The sequence below is a fragment of the Poecilia mexicana genome, unplaced genomic scaffold, assembly GCF_051168715.1.
Source record: "Poecilia mexicana isolate PSO_F unplaced genomic scaffold, ASM5116871v1 scaffold_10, whole genome shotgun sequence".
Lineage (NCBI taxonomy): Eukaryota > Metazoa > Chordata > Actinopteri > Cyprinodontiformes > Poeciliidae > Poecilia > Poecilia mexicana.
In genome coordinates this window covers 24,485,408-24,500,828 of record NW_028263379.1, presented here as the reverse complement: position 1 = coordinate 24,500,828, position 15,421 = coordinate 24,485,408, and the positions used below count along the sequence as shown (strand labels likewise).

The window sequence follows — 15,421 nt, the reverse complement described above, 5'->3', positions numbered from 1 at the left end:
AGGTAAACTAATAAAACTAGTAACTAGTTAAGTTGGCCTACCATGTCTTGTTCGTTCCACAGCCTCGTGATATTGGTAAACCTAACATGACGTTGCGGTCTCATGTTTGACAAGCAGAAATGTGGCCCAATGTGAAACAGAGGTCTATCTTGCTCAGCCAATAAGGTGAAAAGGATTCTCCACAGAGGCGGTGTTTCTGAGAAACAGTGCGTATCGGGTTAGGTTGTTAGAAAGTTAATGGCTGGGGGAAAGAGAACCTCCTCAACCCTCGCTTCGGGAGAGTTTCTGGATTCCCTGAAGTAAAATCAAGCAAATATCTTCCAAGAAAGCGCCTGGGCGGACGTTTAAGTTAACAAATAGCCCGTTAACACGCGTATCGTGAACAGAAGTATGCAGGATGCAGTAGCCGGGACGGCAATGCTGACGGACGGCTTCGAGGACGAGATTGACTCGGTGACTCCTCGCTCCCCAGTGGCAGGGATGGGGGTAGGAGCGACACCAGGAGGAGTCGGACTTGGAAGCATTGGGATTGGTGTTGGTGGAAAGAAAGTGCGTTTGTACGGCGAACCCGGTGGACCTGCCGCAGAAAGACTGGATTTCAAACTAGCGGCCGCGGCCGTCCTCTCCTCGGGTCCGGGATCCGGCAGCGACGAAGACGAGGTTTCCGAGGTAGCAACGCTAAGCTAGTTAGCTTAAGCTTAACCGTTGGCAACCACCCCCTCCCAGGCCGCTTAAATTACGTATAGTTAACAAACACAGTGGAGAAGTAGTATCTCCCCTCAGTCCAGAAGTTTATGAACAGCTCGATGTCGACAGTGTTTGGTAAGACGGGGGCAGTTATTCATGCCAACAGGCTGAAATGTTTTATTTATGCAGCGCAGGCTGTGGCCACGGCCTAGTTCGGGTGGAAGCGACTACGGCCTCGTTCGGTGCTGTCGTCTCGCAACACCCATCACAAGTTTGCTGTCTCTCAGCAGCTTTCCAGCCCCAGCTTATGCTAGATGCCCAGAAAGCCTCGGACGCACAGGGCCAGCTAAATGCCAGCCATTTCGTAGTTGTGGTGCAATTACGTCACTTTTCAAAATCATGTAAATTAACCGGGATCTTACCTCTGCGAACTTTTCCAACACGTTTAGGTAATAACGTTTAAGCCCAACAACTCTGGTGGTCCACATTTGGTTCTGATAAATAAGCAAATTTTTTTTTTTTGTAAACCTCATCTACTCCTCTGACCACCACGAGTGTCAGCTTGATTTGTCTCGCCATATATGAGAACAGCTTGGATACATGTTGTGATGTGACTTTCCACGTCTCATGCAGACAGACAGGTGTGATTGCATCTGTGGTAGAGTTCATAGTCACACCACATGTACATGTTCGATCTGTAATTGTAAACAAATGGGTAGCACCCCAACTTTTGGTAGATTTTGTAATGTCTGTAGCATTTCAACAAATGAAATGCAATATTTTTAGAACTGCTCTGCATGTTTTTTTTGTGAGCATTAAATGGGGTTTTTGACGAAAGCAGACATGCTCATTTTTAGATTGGTTGATGTTAAACACTTCACTTGCACAAACTGGCAAAGTTATTTATTTTTGTCATTTGCACCCTACCTTCAAGTTTACTGTCAGAAAGCCTGCTGGCAGGTTGTTATTGGGATGTGGAGAGATTTGACACCACAGACCCTTGGACATTGTTCTCGTCGAGGTGCCTCCATTATACTTTTCTAACATTTGACCCAAGGATTATCTGTCTGAAAACCTAAAGTCATGACAGTCAAGTAAGGATATCAGCTGACAGCACTGTCAATATGATCTGGCTGTTTTTGTCCGAACATCTGCTTTGCAATAGTGGGAGAAGATGATGACAAGTTTGCCACTTGCACCTGATTCAGACAGTTGAATCAGGCTGCTAATATATAGCATCTTTGCTATGTTTCGAGCAGAAATAGGACATTTGTTGTTGTGTTGTAGTCCAGTGGAGAGCTTGCTACTCTGGGCAGTAGCTAAAATCTGAGCCCCGGGATTAAGCAGATGCCATTCTAGGCCTTTCCAACTCTCTGGATACCAACACGCTGGGAGCTGTAGTTCATTTAATAGGGAAGACTGATATCCATTGTTTATCATGAAGGCCTTTCAAAACTACATCTCCCATGCTCCGTTGCGCTTTATAATATAACTAAATTCCTCCTAAATACTGAATGTTGACGCTTTTCCCATATTAGCTCTAGAGACTGAAAGCCTGCTTTAATTTTATTAAACATTTTGGAAACAGTGTTGTTTTTTTAACTCCTCTGTGACATTGATTTGAGATCCATCCAAGTGAAATATTTTGTTGAAGATATTTTATAAAAAAAAAAAAAACAATGTTTCAGTCTATCATTGATGTAATTACTGAATAGAGAAAAAAGGAAAATGTTTGTGTTTGCAGAAGGATTTATTAATACTTGCATAAAATAGCGGTTATTTTAAGTTCTAATGATTTTTTTTCCTTCTTTGGTTAATCTTATAATTTAGCTTCATAGGAATCCTTTTTATTCTGAGGTTTTGTTAGAATTTTAAATATTTAGCTGGTAAGCTGACGGTAAGTATATATACAAGTTGTCCTGATATGTTCTCCATTACCACTACTTCTTTCTGCATAGGTCACAAATGTTAAAATATTTATAAAGAGCAAAGAAATGGACGAGACGGAGGGGAACATTAAACCGGAAAATTTCAACGATATTTTATTTACGCAGATATAATCCCCCCGCCCCCAAGCATATCTGTAAATAATTTTTTTTTCTTAAAAGTTTCCTTAATGCATGTACTCCTTAGACTTCTGTGCATGAATAGATCATCTGCAATGCAAAACATGACAACAAAGTGTGCCGAAGCTCAGGTATGAGACTCTAGTGGTGAATTTGGGCAGCCGACTCTCAGCTGAATCTGACTGTGTACAGAGGTTATAACGCCTCACCATAATAACGCTCTCCGCACTTTGACGCCGTCGTCCCTGTGCTCCTTCTTTTGCTTTCCCTCTGTTCGGAGAAACTGTAAATAAACAAGAGCCACATGCCCGGTCTTTTTATAGATGGCGGACTTATGTGGAGGGTGTGGGACCTCTTTTATACGATGCAATGTAAACAGTAGTTACAGTAATGGGATACTTTGATTTACTTTATTTCCCTTGCCCGATTTGTTCTACTTTTCAGTCCCCGATCCAGATGTAGTGATGGCTGCCTTTAAGCGATGGCTTACGAATCAGATTTAGGATGACATTAAGGGCTAACTTGAAAATCAAAGCAGTCGAGCAAACTTGAATTAATCACCCACCTTTTCCTGTCTCTCCCAGGTGGAGTCATTCATTTTGGACCAGGACGACCTGGATAACCCCATTATGAAGACAGCCTCAGAGCTGCTTTTGTCCAGCGCCACAGACGGAGTCGATTTGAGGACTGTAGATCCAGAGACGCAAGCTCGACTCGAGGCTTTACTGGAAGCTGCAGGTACGACGGCTTTCATCTGAATTAATTTCACCCGCAGACGCAACACATGAGACTGTGCCGTTAAACACTGCATTAATGGTCACACCCATTTTTAATACAACTTGTCTGAAGTCATTCTTTTAACATACACTAACATTCAGTAAGGAGGACCGCACCTTTTTTTTCCCCTCTTAATCCCTAGAAAGGTGGAGGCCTTACATTGTTCTAAAGAGACTCTTTCTAACTTAAAAAAAAAAAAAATTCCCTGAGGTGACTTCATTTCTTGAGGTCACAGAAACATTTGTCAGATTACTACAGCGAGACCATAGCGCTTCTTTTTTCAACCGACACTTATTTTTAAGACGGAAGGTTATAGGAACGGAGTAACCCTCTCGTCTACGCTTTTCCTACTTTGCTACCGGCCCCGTCTGCTTTGGGTTGTACTCTTAAAAATCAGTGTGTGCAGTGTCACAAACGTAAAGAACTGCTTGGACGAATTAGTTGTCAGGCTTTTGTAGTTCAAGTCCAACACAATAAATAATAGTGCCAATTGGATATACTTGGTGTCTTTCACCAGTTTTAGGCCTTGGTGAGCGAGATGCTAAAATTCAGGGAGATAGGTGGGTTTTTATTCTGATGGAGAAGAAAGGGAAAGTGTTTAAAATGGGGGGATAAGTAAATCAACATTGCATTTGCAGCATTCATAATTTGGGTAATGTTATGATATAATCATTATTATTGAACCTACAGTAAGTGAGTTAAAGGCTCAAACAACCATATACAAACCTGAAAAGTAATTACCTTTTTATCAATACCCAAATGCACATCCACCCTCCTGCAGTATCGTCACAAAAATCCAGTTTTCTCGTTTCCATTTGTGTCCCAGCCTAGTAGAACTTTGTTCCCTGGTTCTACATGAGTTCTGATCATTTCACCCCAAGTCATGTTGTGCCTATAGTATTTTTCAGTCGTGCTGCACCCAAAATATTCAGGTATGAAATGGAGTTGTCTGCTGCGGCACATTTTGTACCGACAATGTATTAATTCAGGAGGACGTTTCGTACCTATTTTGACAACCAAGGAATTTGAGCCAGCTTTCTCTCTACTAACTATATTTATAGTTTAAAAAGAAAAGAAAAAGTGGTGTGATATCCAACCAAGTTATTGTGGCGGCATATTGTATCATATTTTATATTAGCAGACTGGCACAAATACAGGCCAAGTAACAAATTAGATGGAGGGAGCATGTATTACAATAAAAAGTTTAATTGACGTGGTTTGGGAATTTTATTTTTCATTAGAACTTGTAATCTCCGTTTAAGAAGGCCTGTATGTATTAATCCAGTCGGGCTGGGTGTCCTGGCCTCATTTGGGCTTGTGAACATTACGATGCAGATTAGCGCTGGAACACGCTTGAGCCTCCACCGCGTGCGTGGGGTTTGCGTTCAGCAGCTAATGGCTAATCTCACCCTAGTCTCCTTTCTCCTGGACTAGTCCTTACATAATCTGCCTGCGTTTTTTTTTTTTTTTTTGTTTTGTTTTGTTTTGTAAAGAAACCTCAATACATTTTGATCACTTCCACCTGTGACAGGATACTTAACTTTTCTTCTTTTTTTTTTTTTTTTTTCTAATTTATCAGAAAAAGGATAAATGTGTAATGTATGTAGGTACAGAGCATAAATAAAATAGCCAAAAGCTAGATTGTTCAGCCGGTTGCCAAGACAGTTTTTATTAATCTCGTGATCTGCACACAGATTCATCAACATAGGGTAGTTGGCAAGTGCTTGTTAACCACCAAATAAGTTCATATGATGGGTTTTCCACATTCTCAAGTTCTGTCAGTTAACATGGCACAACTAAAACCAGGTGCTTTTGTGAAATAAGCAAATGCTTTCATCCTCTAAATTTGAGGTGGACACAGCAGCAATCGTTTATAGGGTGTCTTATGGATGCTAAATGTTTAACTTCATTACCCACCTGTAACTACAGTCTAACTACACAGCTGAACTAAAATACAAATGTTTCTTCTTCTTCCTTTTAGTGGTTTAACAATAACAATAGACCAGAACGTGAGGTTTCTTGATCTGGTAGTCTAAGTTATTCAGATAAACACTAAAGGTGCAGTTTGTGGAAGTTGTTTTAGTCTGAAGTCGTTCAGTCCCGTCTGTCACCTGTCAGTGGTGACAAGTGGAGATGACATCATCATTAGTGAGCAAGTGTGAAGTGTGCTAAAGGTTGATGGTCAATGCTGAGGCTAAAAACGAAAGCTAACCCCATGTCGTGCTCTTTGCTGGTCTCCTGCCAAGACATTTAGCAATTATTGGATTTATAGCATTTAATTTGAGGTTTTATATATATATATATATATATATATATATATATATATATATATATATATATATATATATATATATGTAAAATTAATTCTACTGACCAGTTATCTCATGTAGGCTGGTGAATATAAGCTAATTTAAAGTCTGTTCGTCTTGCTTCATAAAATAAATTGTAATACTTTTCCACAGTTCTCGGAAAAACTTTTTTTTTTTTTCCAATTCCATGTGGGACTTTAAACATATTTTGCTAAATGATTACCAGTGCCCTGCAGACTTAATTACAACAAACACAAGCTGTAAGACAAGTCAAGCATGGATTATTAATGAAGGCTTCTGTTACCAGTAGCAATAAAAGATGACCTTGACTATTAGCTATGTTTCTTTGTAGTTGCTTAAATGAACGCAATCTGAAGGAAATTGTGTCAGAATGGTGGCGAAATCAAAATGAATCATCATGACATATGTAGGATTACGTCTGAGAAGGTAAATGCTCACTTAATATTACTTTGCCTTTGACAAAGTCATATTTACTGGTTATGTTTCCAGTGAGCTGCTAAAATTTTATTTTTTATTTCTATGGTTTAAAGCCAAAAAAAAAAAAAAAAAAAAAAAATATATATATATATATATATATATATATACACATACATATATTTTGTTTTTTTATGGCTTTCTTTTTAGTAAGATTTGTGTCCAGCCTTATGGAGGATGTTATAATGCAGCACTGCCCCTCCCGCACGTACTGCTGCACACTACCACTCAGAAGGTTACTGGATTTTTCCATCCGTGAGAACACAGAAAAACCTGCCTGTTTGAAAATCTTTCAAGTCTTGAGTAACTAAAGAGTCACATATTACTGTTTTGAAACTCCAGTAAAAAAAAAGTATATAATACTGTGTCCATAGAGCCAGCTTACTTAACAATAACTACTATCAGCATGTATTTGTTTTATAAGCTTGTAACTAACTAATATGATTAGTTTTAAAGCAGCAGGAGAAATTTTTACTATTTAAATAAAGATTAAAAAACAAAGTGTGTAAATGCCCCCAAATTGTGGTAATTTAACTAATTATCTTGTATGAGGTAATATCACATCTCATATGAGATATATTGTGATACCATGACGACAAATAAACCAGTCTTGTTTTTGTGAAGTTGTTTAAATATTTTTGTCTTTTCCTCCTCCCCCCTTTTCCTCTGTATGGAGTTAAGTTTTGTTTTTGGCCTCAGCGCTGACCGTCAAACTTTAGCACACTTCACAATAGCTTACTAACTATGATGTCACTTCCACTTGAAAATGATTAAGCCAAAACGCATGCTAAAATATGTTCTGTAAAGTTAACATACCGAATGCGTTATTTTTAATGAGCTGTTCTTAAATGTCAGGTGTATTTTACCATTTTTTCCCCCATTCGCATCATTTCAGGGACTCCATTTCAAATGCTCATACAATACAATCAACTTTTTCTTCCATATCAAAACTTTCATATTGTTACATTCACTTTATTATATTGGGTGAGGTGAACACTAGAGATGTGCCAAGGCAATTTTGTAAATGCCATGTAAATTGTTTTTGGTCCTTTATTACTTCAAAAGTTTAGTCACAAGTTTTATAGTTTTTTTTTAATATATATATATATATATATATATATATTTATTTTTATTTTTTTTTACATATTAACAAAGTTAACGCGAGCTTTCTTGACATAAGTTCACATTCCATATGGGTACGCGACTAAATTAGAGCTGTTATTAGAGGATTCAATTCATCAGGTGTCTCAACTCGTTCGGGTTTTCTACTATTATGTAAAACTGTTTATCAGAGGAAAGTTGGACCTAATTGGATTATAGCCGTTTGTTTTAAAGGGTTTGTTTAATTTTTTGTGAAGTAATTCAAAGTAGGTTCTAATTAGCACTTAGAGATTACTCTTACTGATGATGTCAGTCTCTCTTAACAAATTTTACTTTTTTGGACCTAAGTGTCATCTACTCTGTCTGTTTCCCACTCCAAGATGAAATATTATAAGCTAGGCTGTGCAAAATATGTCATGTGAAAAAAATGTTTTGTGCTTTCACAAAACAATGGATCATGAGCTTTGGATATGTTTATTTTGCTGGACTCGAGGCTCACATATTTCCCCGGAACATAATAAAAATCTTCTAATTTTGTAGTATAGACATTATTCTAATTCTTTAAGAAATATTGCCAATTCTTGCCTAACCGTCAGAGGAACAGTTTGTATCGCATATTCTAAACGTGCCAAACCGCAAACAGTTGTTGACTAAACTATTAGAAATATTATCTATAAATGGAGGCATTTAATTTGAATTGCACAAGAGACGAGCTGGCTCGAGCCAGCGGCGTTGCCAAAGCTACACGTTAGCATTCGGCGACCTGCTGCTTTAAGCATCCAGTGGAAACATTACACCGGTGGTGTCCACACCAAGTCCTTCATGGCTAGTATTCTGAATGTTTCAGACCTTTCCCAGGTTCACCTGAATCAAAGGATGGTTCACTACCAGATCCCTGCTGAACATAATAGCACTCTGAGGAGGTAATTCAAGCATTTAAATAAACTGTTGGAGTAGGGAAACGTCTGACTGGTGTTCATCACCCCTGTATTGTAGCTATAAGCTGAAGTTACGCTGGTAACCTGCTGCTGCATTTTCTTATCACCTGAAATCAAGAAACTTACAATACTGATTATTGAGGGATGAACAGATTGCAGTTTTCTAGCTCATTACCAATCTTTAAAAAGTCCAATTTTGGCAGATACCAATTTTTCTTTTCTTGTTTAGCCCTACAGAAGTCCAGTGAATACTTCACTTTTTCTGCGTATTTTGCACCGCGATGCTTTGAGAGCGACGAGTTTGAGTCAAGTCGTTCTGCCTGTTCCAACTCTGTGGCCACAGCAGCAGATCTTTGGAAATCTACTGCAAATATTATATTTCCTTGAGGCAAGTCTTGTTGAGCCTAAAAAGTTGCATTCATTCTGATAAATTTGATTACACTTCCAGTTGACTAGCATATGGCCACACATGCATGCGGGAACAAGGAGGGGAAGTGTGCACTAGTCCAAATTCCTTTCCAGATTTTGTTTCAGTCATTGAGATGAAGTGTTGTATTAATAATAAAAATAGACAGCTGGTACTAATAAAGAATTAGAGATAAATTTTAATATCATAAGGCCTAAATTAGCTGGAAAATTGTTTATTACTCATTACGCCTTGAAATTTAATTATTTGGAAAGGATCCGTCTGTGGTAGATTATTAGGTTTTTTTTGTATCGAGGCTAAGCTAGGATATGCTTCAGGCTGATGTGGGTTTACCCTTTAATTTTACTCCAGTTCTCCCTTGACCTGGGCGGATCAGCTGTTTATTGCAGGATGTGTGAAGCTGCAGGAACACAACCCTGCTTCCCTGTGTGCACACACTGCGGCTCTACAGCGTTGCCGTGCCTTGTTGCGCTCCTGACAACCATCAGCTGTCTCTATCACCATGTCGAATTAAATTAGACCACAGTGTCTTAAGCAAGCGCCGCCGCAGTCTGACATGAACGCGAGACGGTAAACCGAAATGCATTCAAGAGAAATGACGTTTACATTTAAATATAGCAGTGAATATATAAGTTGAGCCACACGTTTACCGGATCGGATTTCATGTTTGAATCGACTTTGACTCGTCGGTTTTATATGGCCGATAGAAATTTCATATTTATTTGGTCAACTTGCGTATTTCCACAAACACATTTATGTGCAGGTGACTTAAAATAACCGGGCTGAAGCTGTAGCTTCTTCTCTGCGCCTTTATAGCTCTGACGATAGGAACGGTGTGGATGGCTCTTCCAGATCTGCTTTGCCTCACGGCAGGCACAGTCTGGGAAGGGGAGCGATTCACCAGTATAGACGATAATGGAGCTTCTTGCTTCCAGACCCACTGCTGGTCAGAGCTCATTGCTCACTAAGCTGCAGCTGATCGAAGGCTGGACATTAAGGCAGCGGCACACAGATTGGTGTCCCACTGACTCCTCTGGGATCTGCCTTCAGCTGTGTGGACTGGCACGAGGCTGTAGTGTCACATATTTTACACTTTGACAGTCTCTTCAGCCACAGCAATACCGCGCCACTTATAGACGCATCTCGTTATGAACCACGTATGCTGAGAAGAATGGGGGGCAGATATTTGGGGAGAAAAGAAATGTTGAAACAATTAGTTGGAACGGACGATTGAAATAGTTGTCAACTAATTTAGTAATCGATTAATTAACTGGAATAGATTAAAAAAAAAGGTGATTTATTGACAAAAAAAAAATCCCAACATATTCAGAGCAGTAATTAAGCCAACAGTGTACAAAACGTACATTTAAGATAAAAAAAAAGTTATCTGTGAATATGTTCTACCCATAACTCCTCAAGTGGGATTGTTTTGTTTTTTTTATTCACCTGGTTAAAATTCACTTAAACTAAAGAATGCTATGTTATTGCAATAAAATGTTTTTATTTATTAAAATAAACTTATTATTCATCTACATATTTATGTATTTTTAATATTGTATTAAAAAGGCTTAAGTGGCTTAGTTCAAATTCTGCCAGTGTTTGTATCCAATTAATCTCTAGAATAATCATGTATTAATTTAATCATTACTTGCAGTCGTTTTGTGGACACTCTAAATGTTGCAATGGACTGTTTGAAATGTGTAATATTTATGAGCTATTATATTATATACACTCTTTACATGTGAATTTCATATTTAGCTGGCTGGACCCTGACCCCTTTACCAGTCAGGAGTCTGCAGTGTTTTCAAATCTCCATATAATACAGCTTGGCTTAACCGCAGCTCATGCAAGGTATCAGTTAATATGGGCTTATGTAATGACGAGCACCACTAACCTATGACCCCAAGGTTTAGTCTCTAGGCTTGCGCTTTTTTTTTTTTTCCTGCCATTATCTGCCTTTCATGACGCTTCTATTAAACCTCAGTTTGATTTCACACAATTAAGGTCAGATTTTCTCTAAGAGGTGACTAGACGGCACACAGCAGACCATTTCTACCAGTCAGAATAAAATGGATCTTTAAAACGCAGTACTTTTACTTTTTGTCCCAAAAGCAGAAGAAAAAATACAATTCATTGGCTCAACAGTCTGATCGCAAATGCCTAGTAGAACTTGAACTTTCAGACCTAATTGTTTAACATGGGGTTAAATTGAATCTTTTTTTATCATTACCATAGTATCTAGTTTGACAGCTTTATGAGCATTCCAAACTTAAAAGTGCAAAAATGTCTTATTTTACTGCTGTAGATGTCGGTTTGTTCTTTGAATTGCATTATATACTCGCATCCTGGCATTTTTTTTTTTTTTTTTTCCCCCAGTGCAAAGCTCGTGTTGTCAATGTAAATATGACAGTTATGGGTGTAGAGGTTGCTTATGGGTAAACACTCACTGAATAGGGCTTTTAAAGCTAAAACAGATGTTTCAGTGTCCTTGCTGTTAAACTAAAGCTAAGATGTGGGACCTGGGGACGCTTTGCATGTAAATGGCTTTTGAAGACACTGCGTAAATGTGTATTTTTAATAATGGATTTCCATGAAATAAATAAAATGGTGACTTGATGTTTTTAAAAAGCACTAGTTCAAATAATCATCTTACATTCTTAGCTTTTCATTAAAAGGTTAAATGCAGATGTTTTTTTTTTTTAATGACCTCTGTTAAAGGCTGATTGAGTTTCATTGTTGGTATCTCGGTTGGTTTACCTCAAATGCCGTCATTTTAGTAACCTGCCAGCACATGCATTGTTATTCAAGTTGTTTTTTTACTTCACAGCTGCTGCCAGTAGCAAGTCAAAGCTTACCGAAAATCTCTGCAGCACTCGAGTGCTGTCTTCTGTGAGAGCTCAGGCTGTATTTTGCTCTACTAAAAATAGTGAAGCATAAACAAGTAAAGTTTAGTTGGCAAACATAAAGCAACTCTCAAGTCTGCACAGCCCTGCTTAAATGTCCTGTTGTATGTAACAGGAAAATGGACTCCTAATGAATCATTTAAATTATTTTCCTCATGTGTCACATAATAAACAGAGGGGGGGGGGGAAAAACTAACCTCTGGGAATTTTGAAACATTCAGTCAGCCAGTTGCACACCGTTAAATTTTACACCTTATTGAAGAACCTTTGAATTTCAGCATTCAGTCTCAAAATTTCACATTTTGACATCAATTGCCCTCTCTACCTTGCCAAATATGAAGATACAGCCCTTCTTGGGTGTTTCTACACTTTTTTTCTGTCCAATTTGATCTAAACTCTGGCTTAACCTTTCCAAAGCTTTTGTCCAATGGAGTTATTGTTTTTTCATAGCAGACATTTAAAGGTTTTGTCAAAATGACCTGGTACTTTAGCTGATGATGATTTCATCTACCCAGACAAAAATCTACAGTTCCATGTGAAGAAAACTAACCATTCTGGTACAATTATGTTTCACTGTAAGTGTGATGCTCTCATGGTAATTTAAAATGGTGAATTTTTTTTGTGTGTGTGTGTTTGTCTGTGTTTCAAACTTGGATTGGGAAATAATGGACCAAAAGTTTAAATTTGGTTTCTTCAGCCTATAACACAGATTCCCACAAGGTGTTGGAAAATTTAAGCCAAAGTTGAAAGGAAATGTCCGTCTACAGCCCTGCTCATTCAGTCATGTTTACTTGGCAGCCTCCCTAACAAGTTTTGGTGTTGTCTTTAACATCATTTTGTGGAAGCCTCCAGTTTCTGAAGTGTCACTAATATCCTATAATTTTTTTTATCAAATTAAAAGTGACTGTCTTCCCTGTGCCATAGCATAAATGTGATGCTGTGGATTTTTCAGACTGATTCCCATATGCACAATGAGATAATTTTGATACCGTTTTACCTTTCTACAGACTGAGAATGTGTCTGGAATATTCTGGTCAAACTGGTGAAATCTTTTCTGGCAGTCAGTTTCGCTATAATTGATAGTTATGTATTCAAGAAGAGTGTTCTCGCATCAAAGGGTGTTTTGTCAAAGGATTAGCTAAAGGCTGAACAGGCAAGTTATTGCTTATTTTTTTAACGGTATATATTTAACAAATGTGTTAGATAAACAAAATTACCTTGGAAAAATGCTTGTAAATGATTTATCATGGTCTCATCTTTTTTCTTTTTTTTTTTTTCTTTTTTTTTTTACAAAAAACTTAGCTTTATAATATTAATGTATACGCTTTTACAAGCCCAGTTACAGGTAGTTGGGAATAAAAAGAAACGAAATCAAATGTAAGTTTTCATCGGAGCTTTTCATAGAAACAATTCTCTAATTACTATAATTACCAGGAGATGCTTCCCTTTTGCTGCTGGGAAAGTCTTGGGTTCAGAACTATATAAACTCTGCTTTTAGTCACAAACACTTCAAACCGAGGCTAGGTTTTCAGGTAAGGATCCAATATGCAACAATACCGGTGAATGTTGCAATCATGGCTCAATTTGTCATGAGTAAACAAATGATAAAATTCCACTAACATATTTTAGCATTCGCTGCATGGCAGACAGTCATTTTGGTATTGAAACAACTTGGTGTTGGTTCATAATTACTTTACCACCTATCACTTCTTTGCAAAAAAAAAAAAAAAAAAATCCAATTATGATGCAATGAACAATAAATGTAATCAAATAAACTACTGGCAGAGAGCCTGAATGCATGATGCTTAATTAGCTAATATTTATTGCAGTCCTAGCAGTTCCTTATGTTATGCGTCTTGCACACACAGTTATTGCGATAACGATCAATTTCCCAGATATTGTCCTGCCGTGTTTTCAACTTCCAGGACGGAAAGCTCAGATCCGATCGACAAATGAAGATGCTTCTTATGAGAAATACATTTTCTTTTCATTGTAAAACTTGCCTGTTAAACCTAAACTCAAACATGTCATTGTCAAAGAGAAAGAGACTTTTTTTTTTTTTAAGTTATCAAATTAGTTCTGTTCTCTTGTGTTTTTGCCTCTTATTCTCCCTCTTTGGCTTTTTCCATCTTTTCATAACAAACAGTCACAAGCGCATTTTTGTCTCATGGTAATTTGAATTCTTAATATTCCTTTGACTTTTTACCTTCACTTCTAGTTCCTCCTTTTTTCCCCCCTTACGTTCTTCCTCTCATCCATCTAAAATTCATACACAAGATGTTTTTTTCTCTTCAACCATTAATGGCTTTAACCTGAGTTTTTGAGAAAAAGAAATGATAAAAAAAAAAACTGCCCATCTTCTTCCTTCACTGCCTTCCTTGTAGTTTTGGCACATTTTTAAGCTCATTACACAGTTGTCTGTAAATGAAGATTGTTTATGCTTTAGATTGTGGGGGGAAAAAAGTATTCATACATGATACTGCATTGAAAGTAGTGACAGGATATGTTGAGCCAAATTAACAAGTGCTTGTTTGTGTTTTCTATGTGTGGGTTTCTCTCCATCTTGTTTGTGTATGCTGCTACTAACTCTGGATTGGATTGGCTGGACTGGACTTGCTTCTTCATCTGGTCTGGTGTGGTTCTGCTCCCCCTGTGGTTTGCATTGCCCTATGCACCTCTGCCTTCTTGGTGTTCGGCAGGCATCGGTAAACTGTCCACTGCCGATGGTAAAGCTTTTGCAGACCCCGAGGTGCTACGGCGACTAACATCGTCCGTGAGCTGTGCGCTGGACGAGGCAGCCGCCGCCCTGACCCGAATGAGAGCTGAAAACACACTCAACGCCGGCCAAGCCGACAAGTATGTATCTCGGCCATTTTTTCACAGACCGTACACTTCAAATGCAGGTGTTTTTTTTTTGTTGTTTTTTTTCTTCTTTTCTTTTCTTTGAGGCGTATGTGTGTCCACCTGTCACCGTGGCAGTAATTGTAGCAGTCTGGTTATTTTCAGCCGTAGTTTAGCAGAAGCGTGTTCAGATGGGGACGTCAACGCTGTGCGCAAGTTGTTGGACGAGGGACGAAGCGTCAACGAGCACACGGAAGAGGGGGAGAGCCTCCTGTGCCTCGCCTGCTCAGCTGGCTACTACGAACTCGCGCAGGTATGAAACGGGTTTTGTGTCTCCGACAGCCTTCAGTCAGAGTTTCTTCACCTCATGATTTCACGTTTCGTCAACAGGTCTTATTGGCAATGCACGCCAACGTAGAGGACCGGGGCATCAAGGGGGACATAACACCGTTGATGGCTGCTGCCAGCGGAGGTTACGTGGACATCGTCAAACTGCTTTTGGTCCACGGGGCAGATGTGAACGCTCAGTCCTCCACAGGTAAAACTGTCTGACCCCCCCATCCCCCCCAAGAAAAGCTTTAGTTCCCATTTTTCTTGAGGATTCACGCTGTTTTTGGCTTCCAGGCAACACAGCGTTGACGTACGCGTGCGCCGGTGGCTTCGTGGACGTGGTGAAGGTGCTGCTGAAAGAGGATGCGAACATCGAGGACCACAACGAGAACGGACACACGCCTCTCATGGAGGCAGCCAGCGCGGGCCACGTGGAGGTGGCCAGGGTGCTCCTGGAGTATGGCGCCGGCATCAACACACACTCCAATGAGTTCAAGGAGAGTGCTCTCACACTCGCCTGCTACAAAGGTCAGGACCCAAATATGTC

General features: G+C 39.0%; 1 protein-coding gene across 8 annotated transcripts in view; it reads left to right on the top strand.

Moving 5' to 3' along the window:
• The first annotated feature begins 221 nt into the window (after positions 1 to 221).
• The window catches only part of ankhd1 (ankyrin repeat and KH domain containing 1), a 33,779-nt gene continuing 18,579 nt past the window's right edge, over positions 222 to 15,421 (top strand). For 4 of the 8 annotated variants that reach the window (XM_088009701.1, XM_088009698.1, XM_088009699.1 and 1 more), the window contains exons 1-6: positions 222 to 669; positions 3,338 to 3,491; positions 14,403 to 14,559; positions 14,695 to 14,857; positions 14,935 to 15,082; positions 15,169 to 15,402. In XM_088009701.1, the coding sequence (XP_087865827.1) occupies positions 391 to 669; positions 3,338 to 3,491; positions 14,403 to 14,559; positions 14,695 to 14,857; positions 14,935 to 15,082; positions 15,169 to 15,402 (1,135 nt within the window). In that variant the 5' untranslated portion in view covers positions 222 to 390. The remainder of the gene's footprint in view (positions 670 to 3,337; positions 3,492 to 14,402; positions 14,560 to 14,694; positions 14,858 to 14,934; positions 15,083 to 15,168; positions 15,403 to 15,421) is intronic. The other 4 variants (XM_014971566.2, XM_088009700.1, XM_014971568.2 and 1 more) reach the window with 4 other exon arrangements.